General features: G+C 28.5%; 1 protein-coding gene across 4 annotated transcripts; it reads left to right on the forward strand.

Moving 5' to 3' along the window:
- Positions 1-3384: 3384 nt before the first annotated feature.
- LOC136087537 (uncharacterized) lies at positions 3385-8549 on the forward strand. 4 transcript variants are annotated; one of them, XM_065810560.1, is made up of 7 exons: positions 3385-6374; positions 6890-6983; positions 7088-7218; positions 7328-7424; positions 7621-7711; positions 8135-8269; positions 8409-8549. In XM_065810560.1, exons 1-4 carry the CDS (start codon positions 6251-6253, stop codon positions 7333-7335), a joined length of 357 nt encoding a protein of 118 aa, XP_065666632.1. In that variant the 5' UTR covers positions 3385-6250; the 3' UTR covers positions 7336-7424; positions 7621-7711; positions 8135-8269; positions 8409-8549. The 4 variants fall into 4 exon arrangements, 3 of the variants coding, with proteins under 3 accessions (XP_065666632.1, XP_065666633.1, XP_065666631.1); XM_065810561.1 differs by having other exon boundaries at positions 7088-7424; positions 7642-7711; XM_065810559.1 differs by lacking the exon at positions 7328-7424.
- The last annotated feature ends 5432 nt before the right edge of the window (positions 8550-13981 follow it).

Here is a 13981-nt window from a genome sequence, read left to right on the forward strand (position 1 = left end):
AAATAAAAGATACGAAATAGTGATACGTTAAATCCATGTTAATGCTATATTAAAGCGCCACTTGCTTGGATTTTCAGTTATTTGCTGTAGTGGTTTTTCCGTCATTGGTGCAAGCACCGGATATAATCGTTTGTCCATTACTATTTATATACTGCTTATTCGTTATTTTTTGGCAAAACTTTTGTCTAGTTTCAAATACAAGGAAAGCTTCAGAGAAACTAATTACTGTTCCATCGGGTTTATAAAACTTAAATTGAAGTTGGTCAATTACTTGATAAGATTGACGAGGTTCCGTTTCAGAGCAATCTCTGTTAGAAAGAATGTTTTGATATCGGCTAATATCGTCACTAAGATTTTTAGGACGCCTAATATAAGTTTTAAGAACGTTTAAAAACTTGTTTTGCGCTTCTTTAGATGCTAAATTTGTACCAACAATAGATGACCTAACAGTCAGCTGAGCGCTAACAACGCAAATTGTGTACGCTTGTATGATATCTGATGAAGCTCTGAATCCTGTAGACGTAAATCCTTCCGTCATCTCTAGAATTTGTTGTGCGAAAAGATTTATTATTTGAATTGTTCCTATTTTCCCATCTTGAACAAAACGTCTCTCGTCAAAATGGTTTACTCAAGTCTGCAACCCCATTTCAAAAATATCAAATTCTTTTTTAATTTCCTCAGGTTGATCATTATCACTATTTTCATTTGATGGGTAAAAATTTGTTAAGGATGTTAATGTAAAATCTAGCCGCTAAAAAATGCGCCTCATAGTGTAGTAAACATGGAATCTGTAAATACATCGCATATAAAGGTTTATACAATAAAGCAAAAGTGTTGATACTCCACAATATACTGTAGCTAATGATACAGCAAAACTTAAAACGTTTATTTAGGAATTATACTGTTAGTTGGTTTTACCCAAGTCTGAGGTGGATGCATTACTTCTGGATATAAATAAGCCAGAAAAAGATTTCTGTATACAATACAAAATGAAAAACTTGCGTCGACATATATCACAGAAGTTTCTAGATTAACAATTGTTATAGAACGCCGTGATACCTTTTTTGTAGGTGGTTTGTCAGTTTGCTTGACGTCTTGTATTGATAAAATTATGCTTGATAAAGTTTAGAATAAAATTTGGAATTGGATAATAATGCTTTCCATTATTAAGATATGAAACTTCTGACTCTGCTACGGTATGTTAGTAAAATTTGGATAACCATTAAACTTACCTGGTTGACCGCTTATATTAATTTAAAAATGGTTAAGAGGATTTTATAATTCAACGTCGTTTATTTCTATCAGTTCGTTTCATTTTTTTGTTATATCTATCAATAACTCAAATGATTACGGCTCCAACAGCTACGAAAAGAATCCATACATTTTTTGCAAAATTTTATAAAAAATTAAAAAAATCCAATAAAACTTTATCTATAATGGGGATTGCGTCTGCAGCTTTTTAGGCTAACCACTAACCAAAGAGTTTGCAAGATGATTAAGATAGTCTTTATTTTTTTTTGGTTCAGTCTTTCCTTTATCACTTCCTTTATAATAAGTTTTTCCTTTATCATCAGTTTTTTCTTTCTCAGTAAAGCTATTAGATGAACTACCACTAAAAGTACTAATTCGCGCGTAGATAAAAGTACCTATAGCAAAAATTTTAGCAAAGATTTTATATCCTTGCTGAGTAAAGATTTATTTTTTGTATTAAAGTAAACCTATTATCACCTCCAAAAATGGTTGTAACAAGGCGATTAAATGTAGTAGTAAATTCATTTAATCCTTTTGAAATAATAGCAGTTCGGTTTATTTTTTTTTTGCGTTAAATTTTTTAATATTGTTATTATTAATAAGATTAATAAGCATGTTAAGATGTGTATCCAATATTTTTGGTTTTTCTCCTTTATTAAAACCAATTCTAAGTTCCTTTAACTGATACTCAGGAAAGTTTGCTACAGATTGAAATAGTCGTACTATTTTTTGTTATTTGAATGATATAATATTTTCCACGATTCGAACCTAAAATTACATTTCACGTGTCTTTTCACCAATATCATTATCAGTTTCATTTACGTAAAATGACTCCTTAATTTTAGTTGTATCAATTTTAAAGTTTTGTGTCTTGCTATGAGTTTCAGGTTACTCATATGAATGATTTGTTGTACTGATTAATAAATACTGATCTATCTCACGTAATCCATTCATTGTCTTTTTTGCCAAACTTCATCTGGATCCATTTGGTTAACTTCATTATGTAAATAATTTTGTGATATATTAACTTTCGGAATTATTTTATCTGAACCAATAAGATCCACCAATGGTAATTCTCCTGTTATTAATCCTTCTGCCATCTTGTGGACAACAATATATTAGATAGTGATCTCCTCTGAATATAAAAGAATGGCTTCAAGTCTTTAATCTAGTTATGACACTTTATAAAAACCTCAGCGCAACCTTACTACAGTGTATGAAGTGCGAGGTGAAAGACAAATTATCACCGTCAGTTTAAATCCAGCAACACTGGTAACATCCATGATGGTTGTGCCTGGGTCATTTTGTTTCAAGTTTAGGTCTTTTATTTGAGCGAATTGGTCGTCATCAACGTGTGCAGCGGAATTTAATTCTAACTTCATAACTCGTTGTGAATATTGCGTGCAACTCATTGAAATACGTTTTAATTTATGCTCCCTAATCTTCCTTATTTGTAAAACAATCAGAAAAATCAAACTCGATGTATATCACCAAAATTGATGTTCTAATTAATGCACAGCCAAATAACGGGTGATGCGGAAGTTATCGGACAAAATAAAAACGTCAATAACTTATTTATAAATAAAAAAACAAACTACTTCAATCAAAAATTGCTCTGTTGAAGCTTGCCAATCTCCCTCGTAAATCTTCTGTGCCAAATGTCCCCAAAAATTTTCAATTGGTCGTGCTTGAGGCACATGTGTGGGATTGGATTCTTTATCAACGTAATAGACATATTGGTCCATCCAATTTAGAGAATCTTTAGAATAATGAGAACTTGCTAAATCTGGCCTAAATAAATAGTTAAAGTCTCCATGATACTTGTGAATAAATGGAAGAAGTCGAATTGATCGCTACAGCCTTGGAAGTGCGAAACAATGGCTCGGACATACCACGGTGAGATATGGCTATTCACATTAATAATTTTTTTGGAAATTTCTCTTTTCCTATAAAACGAACACTTTCTGGGCATGTCTTTTTGTTGTTTGTGTAGAATCCAGAATTTCCAGGCATGTTGTCCCCTGCGAAACAAAAGAATTTTTCGTCATCGATGACTAGAACCTTCTAAAAAATGAAGCGTTGATTTGATGTTGATCAACGTTGATTTTGCGTTGACATTAGCGATCAACGGCGATCAACTATAAATGGATGTAGCAACAGCAATGTTATCAACAGCAAATCAACGTTTATTTACAAACACTGAGCGTTCGTTGATTTACTGTTGACAAAAAACAAATTTATTGAGCTGTTTACAAACAGCAATTTGCTGAGCAAACAGCATGTTCTGCTGGGATTTTTTTGTTATTTTTGGTGGTAATAAAACGTTTGTTTTATTACCACCACCAAATTTTAGTTATATTACGGTACCGTAATATAATTAAAACCTTTATAGATGGATAGAATAAATGGATAGATAAAACCTATGAAATGAATATAAACTTTATTGAAAAACATATATTTTGTTAAGTAATTATATTTTCAGTTCTTGAATAAAGATTATCCTAATGAAATTAGGGTAGTTCTTTAACTATTTGAGGATAATAGAACATCTTAATATAAAAATTTTAACAATTTAAAATGAAAATGTCACAACTTGGCAGCAATTTGGCTTATTAATGCTTATTATGATAACATTGCTATTATCATAGCAAATTAGTAATGTTTATGACTGCAAGTATTTGCCTGATAAATTCTGACTGCAAACTAAAATCATATAGTACAAAATGCAATTTAAATTGTTTTTTTCTGTATAAGAATAATAATTCCTTAATTTTTTTTTTTCTTTTGTGATGTAATAAAATAAAAATAATAATGCCTAAATGTGACAGAAGCCTATACATTAGAGAATTTATGAAAGAAAAACGAGATACTGAAAAAAGAATAAAATATCTTCTTGAAGAGTGCAATATTGTTGGTAGAGGGAATTGCTTTCATCTAGATTTAGTTATTCAAAAGATTTTTGAAGTTTCTGAAGATGTGCACAGCGATATATTTATGTTTTCAATCACTTTGCCTGAAAATTAATTTTGTTTAAGTAAAGTTGAATCTTATTATGGTGATGTTGACGACATTGCAGTTGAAAATAGTTTATACAGTAGTATTGATACTTTAACTTCAACAAAAGATTTTTTATATGAGTGGTCATTAAAATACTGTATAAAATATGATGCTTTAAATGCACTTTTATTTCACTTAAATAAATTTACTCCATCTATACCAAAATGCAGGCAGACATTACAAAAATCTCTTCAAAAAGTTAATGTTTTATATGTCAGTGGAGGCGATTATATATATCTTAGAGTTGAAAGTGCTATTGATTATTATATATCAACAGTTGGAAATAAGGAAAAGCTTGATCTAATTGTAAGTATTGATGGTGCACCTATGTACAATAGTAAAAAGACTTCCATTTGGCCTATACTATTTACAATTAACAGAAAAGGACCATATGCTGTTGAGTACTTTGAAGATTTTATTCTTGAATTGAAAAAATTTCAAACTAATGGGTATAAACAGCTGCATGTGACTATTAAACTTCGTACTGACATGGCTTTTAAAAATAATTTGTATAAAGAAGAAGGTCACCAACTTGACAAGAGTCTTTCTCCTCTTGTTCAGTTAATTTTCCCAATGGTAACTGGATTCCCATTGGACTATATGCACCTTATATGTCTTGAGGTAATTAAAAAATTTCTAATAAATTGGTATAAAGGTCCCTGATGTATTAGAATAAGTCAATCTGTTAAAGACAGTATTTCAAATGAACTCATAAATTTACGAAGTTATACACCATCCAATTTTCAATGTAGACCACACTCTTTAAATGAACTTGAGAAGTGAAATGCAACAGAGTTTTGATTCTTTCTGCTTTATGCTGGGCCTGTTGTTTCAAAAAGGAAAAATAAATAAAACTAACTATGACTTATTTATTTCTCTTTCAATTACTATGCACATACTGCTTTCTGATAAAATGGTGAAAAATGAATCGTTGCATTTGCTAAACAGTTGCTTATATGGTTTAATTAGAGAAGTACAAATTTTGTATGGGGAGATCTTGGTAACATACAATGTTCATAGGATGATTCATTTAGCTGATGATTGTGTTAACTTTGGGGAGAGTCTTGATCATCTATCAGCTTTTCCTTTTGAAAACTTTTTCAACATCAGACTGTTGCCCAAAAAGTGAATCAACTAGATGAGAGAAAAAAGTTGGATATTTTTCTTAGAGAAAGGAATGGTAAAGAAATTTCTGTCCAAGTGGTAAATAAAAAGATCACATCAAATCTACGAGACAGAGTTTAATTCATTCAAGACAAAGGGTTTATTTTAGTAGAAGAGGTTTTGGTAGATCTTGCAAAATGCAACACTCTAAATTGTCATTCAGTTCGAAAGTTTTTTCCTGATTGTTTTGAAACATCTTATTTAGACATTTGTTATGTAAATTCATTAGCCAACCTAAAAACAATTTTTCTGAAAAAAAAAAGAACTTTTGAAAAAAGGCTTGATGATACCTCTTCAAAAAGGTGGTTATGCTTTTTTTTTCTGCTTAGACATTGTGATATTGCTTATGATCACTGATTTCTTGAATTAAAACACAAATTTTGATTATACTTGCAGACCATCAATTTTTAAAGAATGTCTGTGCATGTGTCATTATGTAAAATTTGTTATAAATTTGTCAAATATATAGTTCATTGAATAATTTTAAAGTGAGTTTAATGCATTTTAATTTATAAATTTTTTGTGTGAAACAAATACCTGGTATGTTTATAGAAATAATAAAATATTTACGCTGGTGTTTTACATTAATAAATATAAAAAGCGTTTTACAAAGTTCATTGTTTTTAATCTCTAATGTATTTTTAATTTTATTTTGTAACTTATATAAGATTGTTTAGAATTAAATTGCACCAGAATATTGAAATGTCATTTGCCATTGTTGAATTTTTAAATGGAAAAATCAAAGTAGTGGTAGTGATTACTAAAAGTTGGATAAAAAATGATGGGAAAACGCTTTTGGCATTTATTTAAAAGTTCCGCTGCGTTTCGTAAAGCTGTCACAACCTTGCAGGCACGAACCTCTGATTGGAAGATATACCCAGCTAGGATTTTATACACTACAGGTTTGCATATTACTATAAAAAAATGTAAAAAAATTGAATTAGATACTGAACTGTATGTTTTGACCAGGGCACTGGAGAGGATAAACATGTGCTGGTGCAAATTTGTTTTGGGCCCCCCTTTACAATATGACTATTCTCTCATTTAATATCACTTATTTTAAATCCAATATTCCAACTGACATTTGTTTAAATTATATGTTCTGAATGTCATTAGAATGTTTAAAGAAGATTCTTAACAATTTTTTTAATCGTTGACAAAAACATTTTTATTTTGGAGTCTTTATAAAAAAAAGTTTTTTTAACAATGTTTTTAGTTTTTATTTTTAAACTTTTAGTGTTTTTTTAAAACTAAAAAATTCATTAATTTTCATGGGTTTTTCATTAAAATTCATTAATTTTTATGCGGTGCACCAACTGCACCCCATTCTCATAGCGCCTGCTTTTGCCGCAAACATTTCAATTACATTTTTATTAGATATTGATAAATAATTTTACGTACATAGATTTGTGTTTAGATTTTTATGAAAAAGCTCAGTCACACTTAGAGAAAACAGCAGATACTTTAAATATTGAAACTGACACCGAAGAGAAAAAAGGGACAAAGCAAAAGTAAATTTTACTAAAATTAGTTTTAAATGAATAAATAATTTTCCAATAAAGAATTACACAAATCATGCACTTTTTTTTTTTAAAAAGTAAAGATTATATTAAAGGAGAAAGAGAGCAATGACATTCTCTGAAAGTGATGAAGATATTCTGGTTGGTGGTGAAGAACTATACAGAATATATTATTTTAATAGTTTAAATAGCCAAAGAACATCTAACGTGATTCTAAATATAGCAGGTTAACTATTTTTGTAAAAGTAACATAATGGTTTGTTAAAATAAACATGCTTATTTTTTTACTGAATTATAAATGTTTTTAAATCGATATCAACTCCCCATTTACACAGTGAAATAGCAAGCTTTTCAGTTGCTGAAAATAACATTGACTTCTCGAAAGAAACTAATCTATCTCAAGGGAAAATGATGTTGTCTTCAAATATATTGGTAAAAAAAAAGTCCTAATGTTGCTTTTGTTCTAATTAAAATCTGTAGGCGTGTGCAGTAAAAAAATTAATAGAAATCAGAATTATATGTTATAGAATATAACTTTGTTGATAAATATTTTATAAATATATGTTTGTTGACAAGTTTAAATAAAAATTACTATATAATGTTTAAAAATTTTGTTTAATTTTTGTAGGTATAATTTATCTATACCTAGGTAGAAAATGGCTCTAAAAATTGTGTTTTGGATAAAGAGGATAGCAGAGAAAGACATTTGTCTTGCCAGGGTAAATAAAATTTTTAAGAATGTACATTTCAATGTGTTAATCAAAGTTTTATTTATTTTTTCCATTTAGGTAATTTTACATGGTTAATTTTTTACAAAATATGTTACATAAATAATAATAATATAATTTATTTTACTACATTTTTTTTTAAGATTTTCAAAAATTTGCGTTGAGTTGGATGGCAAAAATAGATAAAAATATACTACTGTTGCTTTTTATTTTAATATCAAGGATTGCATAAGACCCCCACAAATTTTCAAAATTTTGAATCAAATCAGAAAAGTGATTCAAGAGTCAATTTTACAAATCCATGTATTGAAATTAAGATTAATATTTAATGAAAATTAATATAAATTTCATTCATATAGAATGAACATAATATGTATTCTGACCCTTAAGTAATTTTTATTTTTGTAATAATAGATGAGTTCTCTTAGTCGTTGTGGAGGTAACGAGGAAAGATATTGATCAGCGAGGATGTTGGGGCCTGTTTTAATGTCTCTGGTGGTTCATTGAAGATAAATTTTAAAACATACACCCTGTATCATATGATAGTGGGTTAGAATGGTTTTATGCATTTTTTTAGATTTTTTTTTTTACAGGAAATATATTTTCTCTAGTCAGTCATTTATGTAACTATTTGCTATAATTGCTGCAGTTTGATTTTTTTTTAATTTGATTTGAATTTTTGATTTAGATGCGATTACACGACAGCTTCATAATGAAAAAATTCGCGAATGTTGATCAGGCATTTCGAAATTTTTAAGACAATCAGAAACACGACTCAATTAAAAAGTTTTAAAAATGAACAATGCTGCAAACGCTAAATAAATTGTTTGAAAAGGTAACTTTTGTGTTAAATTCAAAAAAAAATTTTCTTACTTAACGCAGTGCCTACTTTATTTCATTATTCTTTTGAGTTAGCTTTGAATTGGTCTATCAATAAATTTTTTGCTAAATCCTTTATTTACAGCCTGTTTTTTACAAAACAAATTAAGATATGAGCAATATGTATAACTTTTACATATATATATTTTATATATGTACATATATACATACATAATATATATATCAATTATAAATTATTAGAAAATCACTTAGCAAAAATTTTTTTTAATTAACACGGTGTTTCAATAATAAAAAGACTCATCAGAAATAATGAGTTTTTTTTATTGATGACAGCATTTCTGATGAGTCTTTTTATTGATGAAACACAGTGTTAAATGTGTTTAGTGATTTCCTACTAATTTATAATTGCTCTGTTCTTCTAAGAACATTGAGCACTCTATTTTGTAGAATACATTTTAAAGTTGTTTAAATATATATATATATATATATATATATATATATATATATATATATATATATATATATATATATATATATATATATATATATATATATTATATATATATATATATATATATATATATATATATATATTATATATATATATAAAATATATATCAACTATTTACGAAATATATATATGTTTATATATAAATATATAAACATATATATATTTCGTAAATAGTTGATATATTTTTTTTGATATATGCATCAAAAAGCGATATCAAAATGCCGTCGACTATTATAAAAATCAGTGTTGAATCACCAGAAAAAATGTTTGTTGATTAAACGTTGAAAAGCAACATACGATCAACGTTTTTTGTAAACACCAAATTAACGTTGATAAGTGGCTAATGATAATGGCATTTTGGACAAAAAATCAATGTTAACGAGAAACATTGACTCAACATCAAATCAACGCCTCATTTTTTAGCGGGAAGCGATTTTGTGTTATAGAGTTGGTTAACTAGTTTCGTGCTTCTTTTCTTTGCCTTTATTTGTTGTTCTATAGTGTATTTTGGAGTCTTTTCACGTTGTCTATATTTAATATTCATTTTTTTTAACTGACGACCAATTATCGATTGATTTACACCGAATTTAATACCGATTTTTCTCTGACTGACCCCTTTTCGATTGTTGACAAGTCTCGTTAATTCGGCTTTCTTTTCTCTAGTCCAGGATGTCGAACGGTGTGCCATGCTAGACAAGAATAAAATGAGGATAGAAAACTAGGAAAGAATAATTTCAGAATAGAATCTTTTATGATAGAAATAAAGAAACCTTACTAGAAAAGAATTTTTACAAAAGAATATTTTTTGGCAGAAATTTTGAAAAGAAACTTGAAATACTTTCTAAGAAAGAATATTTTTTAATAAACGTAAACAACTTGCTTGGAAAGAATTTTATTTATTAAATGCGAAAAACTTGCTAGGAAAGAATTTTATTTAATAAATCTAAAAAACTTGCTACGACAGAATTTTATTTCATTAATCCAAAAAAACTTGCTAGGACAGAATTACCATTTATAATAAAAGCGAATCACTGATGAATGATTCAGAAATTTCAGATAATCTTTATTATTTCACAAAGATTTTGTTAGAATTAGATTATACTTATTTAACATTTATTCAATTAAAAAGCATAACTGTAATTACCAAATTGCGCGCAAATTCTTTCTTAAAATTTCTTTGCTAGCACGTTTTTAAAATTTCTTTTCTAAAATTTCTTTGCTAGTACGTTTTTCCAATTTTCTTTGCTAGAAAGAAAATGACTTTTACTTGTGCGATTTCTATTCTAAAAAAGTCTTTGCTAGCAAGTTTTTAATTTTTCTTTGCCAGAAAGGATATATGTATTTCTTTCTTCTTTTCTATCCTTCAATTATTCTATCCTAAAAAGTAATCATGTTTTTTTCTATCATAGCAAGAATTTTCATGTTTCTTTCCTAGAAAGGCTTTCCTGAATTCTTGTCTAGAACCGGCCACCGTCGGACGACCAGGGTGCTTTCTATTAGAAACGGTTGAACAGTTTCAAGTCTTTTTTGGTTATCATATATTGTACTTCGAGCAAGTCCTTTCTTTTCAAAATGATTTACGATTTTTTTTTTTTTATATTAGGTTTATTTACAAAAAACATTTTTAGTCGCTTTCGAAAAGATTCTCGTTCAGCTGCATTTAACCTCATTTTAAATAATTGTGTTTCAAATAATAAAGTTTATATTTTGTAGAACGTTTATGCCTACGCATAAAACCACAAAAACTAATTATTATGCTCAAATAATGAAATTAGGATTTGTCCGATAACTTCCGCATCACCCGTTAGACTATTCAAACGGAATGCAACTTTATCACCTTGTAAAAGACTCTTATAGATGTCTTTCATCTTTCAAACTTGGAACTAAAACCGATATGTTAAAGAGTGAAGAGGTTTTCATGCTGTGATACCTAATGATTTTCTTATTACTCGAACTTCTGGTACTGGACGTAGACACTGTTGTGTTACTTGTTATGGATGCAGTTTCTGGGTTCGATAGAGATTGTGTCTTTTAAGTTTCATTTTAATTCATCTCTTCATTGAATTGCCACCTGAAAGTACTTAACCATGGAGGGAAAAGTTATTAACAAGGGATGGTTCCCAAAGTTTTTTAATAAGGGGTGGGTGCAAAAACATTTTTATAAGGAGAGGCTCTCAGAGGCGTTAAAAAAAGTTTTTTTTGACTGCAATAAGGAGACCATAAAGAGGACATCATGGGGTGGCGTCAAATCCCCCTTTTTCATCTACTTGATATAAATTATCATTTAAAACTTAGCGATGAAGGTGTTTTATATTTTATTAATTGGAAAAATATTTTTAAGCAGGTTTTTTTTCTGGCTATGAAAGTAGCCATATATTATTCAATATTAATTTTGTCACAGGATAAAAAAGTAAAGCATTAACGTAGATCATTTTTAAACATCATATATAAAATTATACATATATATATATATATATATATATATATATATATATATATATATATATATATATATATATATATATATATATATATATATATATATATATATATATATACATTTATTTAATAAAACAAGATAGACATTTTTTTATTTTAGAAAGAAATTGTGGGATAAAAAATGTGTTTCTTAAAACAAGAATGTTTTAAGAAATAAAATATTATAAGACATTCTTTTTAAAATCATTGAGTTCAGGTTGAGCTGGTTACTTCAATTTGATTCGTTGTAAACCATTGTTTAACGAGTTCAGACGTGTGCTTTGGGTCTTTGTCTGATTGAAACGTCTATAGAAAGCAAATATAATTATCAGAATGAAAAAAATCATCTTTTCCTCAACAATGTAACAATAAAAAATTGATCCATAATACTGTTTATTGTTGAATAGGTCCAACTCTACAAAAACCCAAAAAACAACCCCAGTCCATCATACTTGTAAGTTTCTTTTTTAGCTACTATTTCATTTTCGAAATAGGTAGGGGAGAGTGGGGTAATGGCGAACGCGGGGTAACTCCGAACATGGTCAAAACAGCATTGTAAAAAAATAAATTCGACAATTTTTTTTTACCTGCTGAGAAGGGATCCTATGCTCAGTTCCAGACGTGCAGTAGTGTAATGAAGCTGCGGATGTTGTTCACTATAATTTGATTTTAAATTTTTCTGATAATTTTATGCAACTTTTTTCTTGAGTAACACTCTGTTGTAGCTTCTATGGAAATAAAGTCACTCCTTTTTTTTGTTTTTGTTGCATAATATAGTTTTTAGACTTAGTTATTACAATTAGCTTTTTATTCGCTATTACACAACAGTGCTTGTGATTGCCCCCCAATGTGTTCGGAATTACCCCACGTAGGCAGGGTAATTCCGAACACCAATGGTTTTATTTCTGGCATAAATTTTTATTTTATAATAAGATTTTTAAAAATTCCTTTTGAGGGTTTGTGACTGAGTAGTTAAACTAATTGATAAGCAATAAATATGATCAATTTTGTATAACTGGTGTCTTTAATTTGCATTCCCGCTTAGGTGTTCGCCAATACCCCACTCTCCCCTACTCACTTTCTAGAATAAACGTTAAAACATTTTAATTTTTTTTGAATTGGTATCAATCAAAGCAACAACAGGATTAAAAGCTCGGAAATAAACTAAAAAAATAGCAAATTGGACAAACAAAAAACAAAAGAAGGAGCAAATTAAAAAAAACATTACAAAAAGATTGAAAATTAAATAACTCAAAATTGGGTATTAAAAAATTCTCAATTGACATATAGGGGAAAGGCGCCTATGATGGCATAGCGCCTATGATGGCATACCGGTCATATTTCCATTAAAATTGGTTTTGGTAAAAAAATGATTAGACCTACATGACTATACTGACTTTACATTAGTTTTTGTGAAAAAACGTCCCTTGCGCACAAATATTGTTTTTATAATCAACAAAAATCGATTTTGGGATGTGCTGTTCTAGTTTTATTTCCTTCATATATTTAAGATTGTGATTTTACTATTAACTGTGCAGAAATGAAATTTTCATGCATTTTATATTCAAGTTTTGTGCATTTAGTGGAATAGTTACTTTAATTTTATCTTTTGAACAAAGCAGACACAACTTTTTTTAATGAAAATGATGACTTTTACCTATGATGGCATACTGACGAATTGGGGGTGTTGAAATATTGACGAGTTGAGAAAACCTTTTTTTTTTATAAGAAAAACTTATTTTTAAGTAAAGTTAAAAGAAAGCGATGCTCCAACATTTTTTTTTTTGGTCAAAAAAATACGTAAAACGCAATATATCCTATGCGCATGCGCAAAATTTTATAATGCTGGTGTGTAGCATGAAATGGTAAATTAGGATGGTTTCGAGTAATTTCTGACTTTTCTGAGGGAAGACTCTAAGGTTAAATGAAATCATTAAGTTACCCTCAATCCTAACTAGCCCCATCCTCCCCTATGCCATCATAGGAGCAGTGGTTGCCTATGATGGCATACTTGTGCTTTTTTTTACAATAAGAATAACTTATAAAAAAAATAAAACTGATAAAAACTCCCAAGGTAATTATTGTTCTAGATGTAACAAGGAATGTATCCATATCAAAACTTTTGTTATTGGTCTTCAGGATACTGAATAATGAAGCTTCAAAGTTAAGTATGCCATCATAGGCGCCTTTCCCCTACTTACTTACATAATCCTGCGTACGCTCCTGGTATACTGTAACTAAATATAGTTATATGTTTAAAAAAAGGTTTACACAAGTATAGCAAGCTTTTCACAAGTAAATATATTATGATTAATAGTATTATTATTTCAAATTATATTAATACTATTTCAAGTAACTCTATATCATTTAAGTTTATTTATAAGTGTTATCAAGACATTACATAAAATTTTATTTTAAGATAGTCCCCGGTG

Source organism: Hydra vulgaris, chromosome 11 (assembly GCF_038396675.1).
Source record: "Hydra vulgaris chromosome 11, alternate assembly HydraT2T_AEP".
Taxonomy (NCBI): domain Eukaryota; kingdom Metazoa; phylum Cnidaria; class Hydrozoa; order Anthoathecata; family Hydridae; genus Hydra; species Hydra vulgaris.

What these genes read in the sequence shown, in the direction of transcription:
- LOC136087537 (XM_065810559.1), top strand. Translation starts at nt 6,251, where the DNA reads ATGATGGGAAAACGCTTTTGGCATTTATTTAAAAGTTCCGCTGCGTTT. An exon ending in AAAAAAGGGACAAAGCAAAA is followed by an intron (nt 6,984 to 7,087) that starts GTAAATTTTACT and finishes ATTATATTAAAG; the next exon opens with GAGAAAGAGAGCAATGACAT. An exon ending in CGTGATTCTAAATATAGCAG is followed by an intron (nt 7,219 to 7,620) that starts GTTAACTATTTT and finishes TAATTTTTGTAG; the next exon opens with GTATAATTTATCTATACCTA.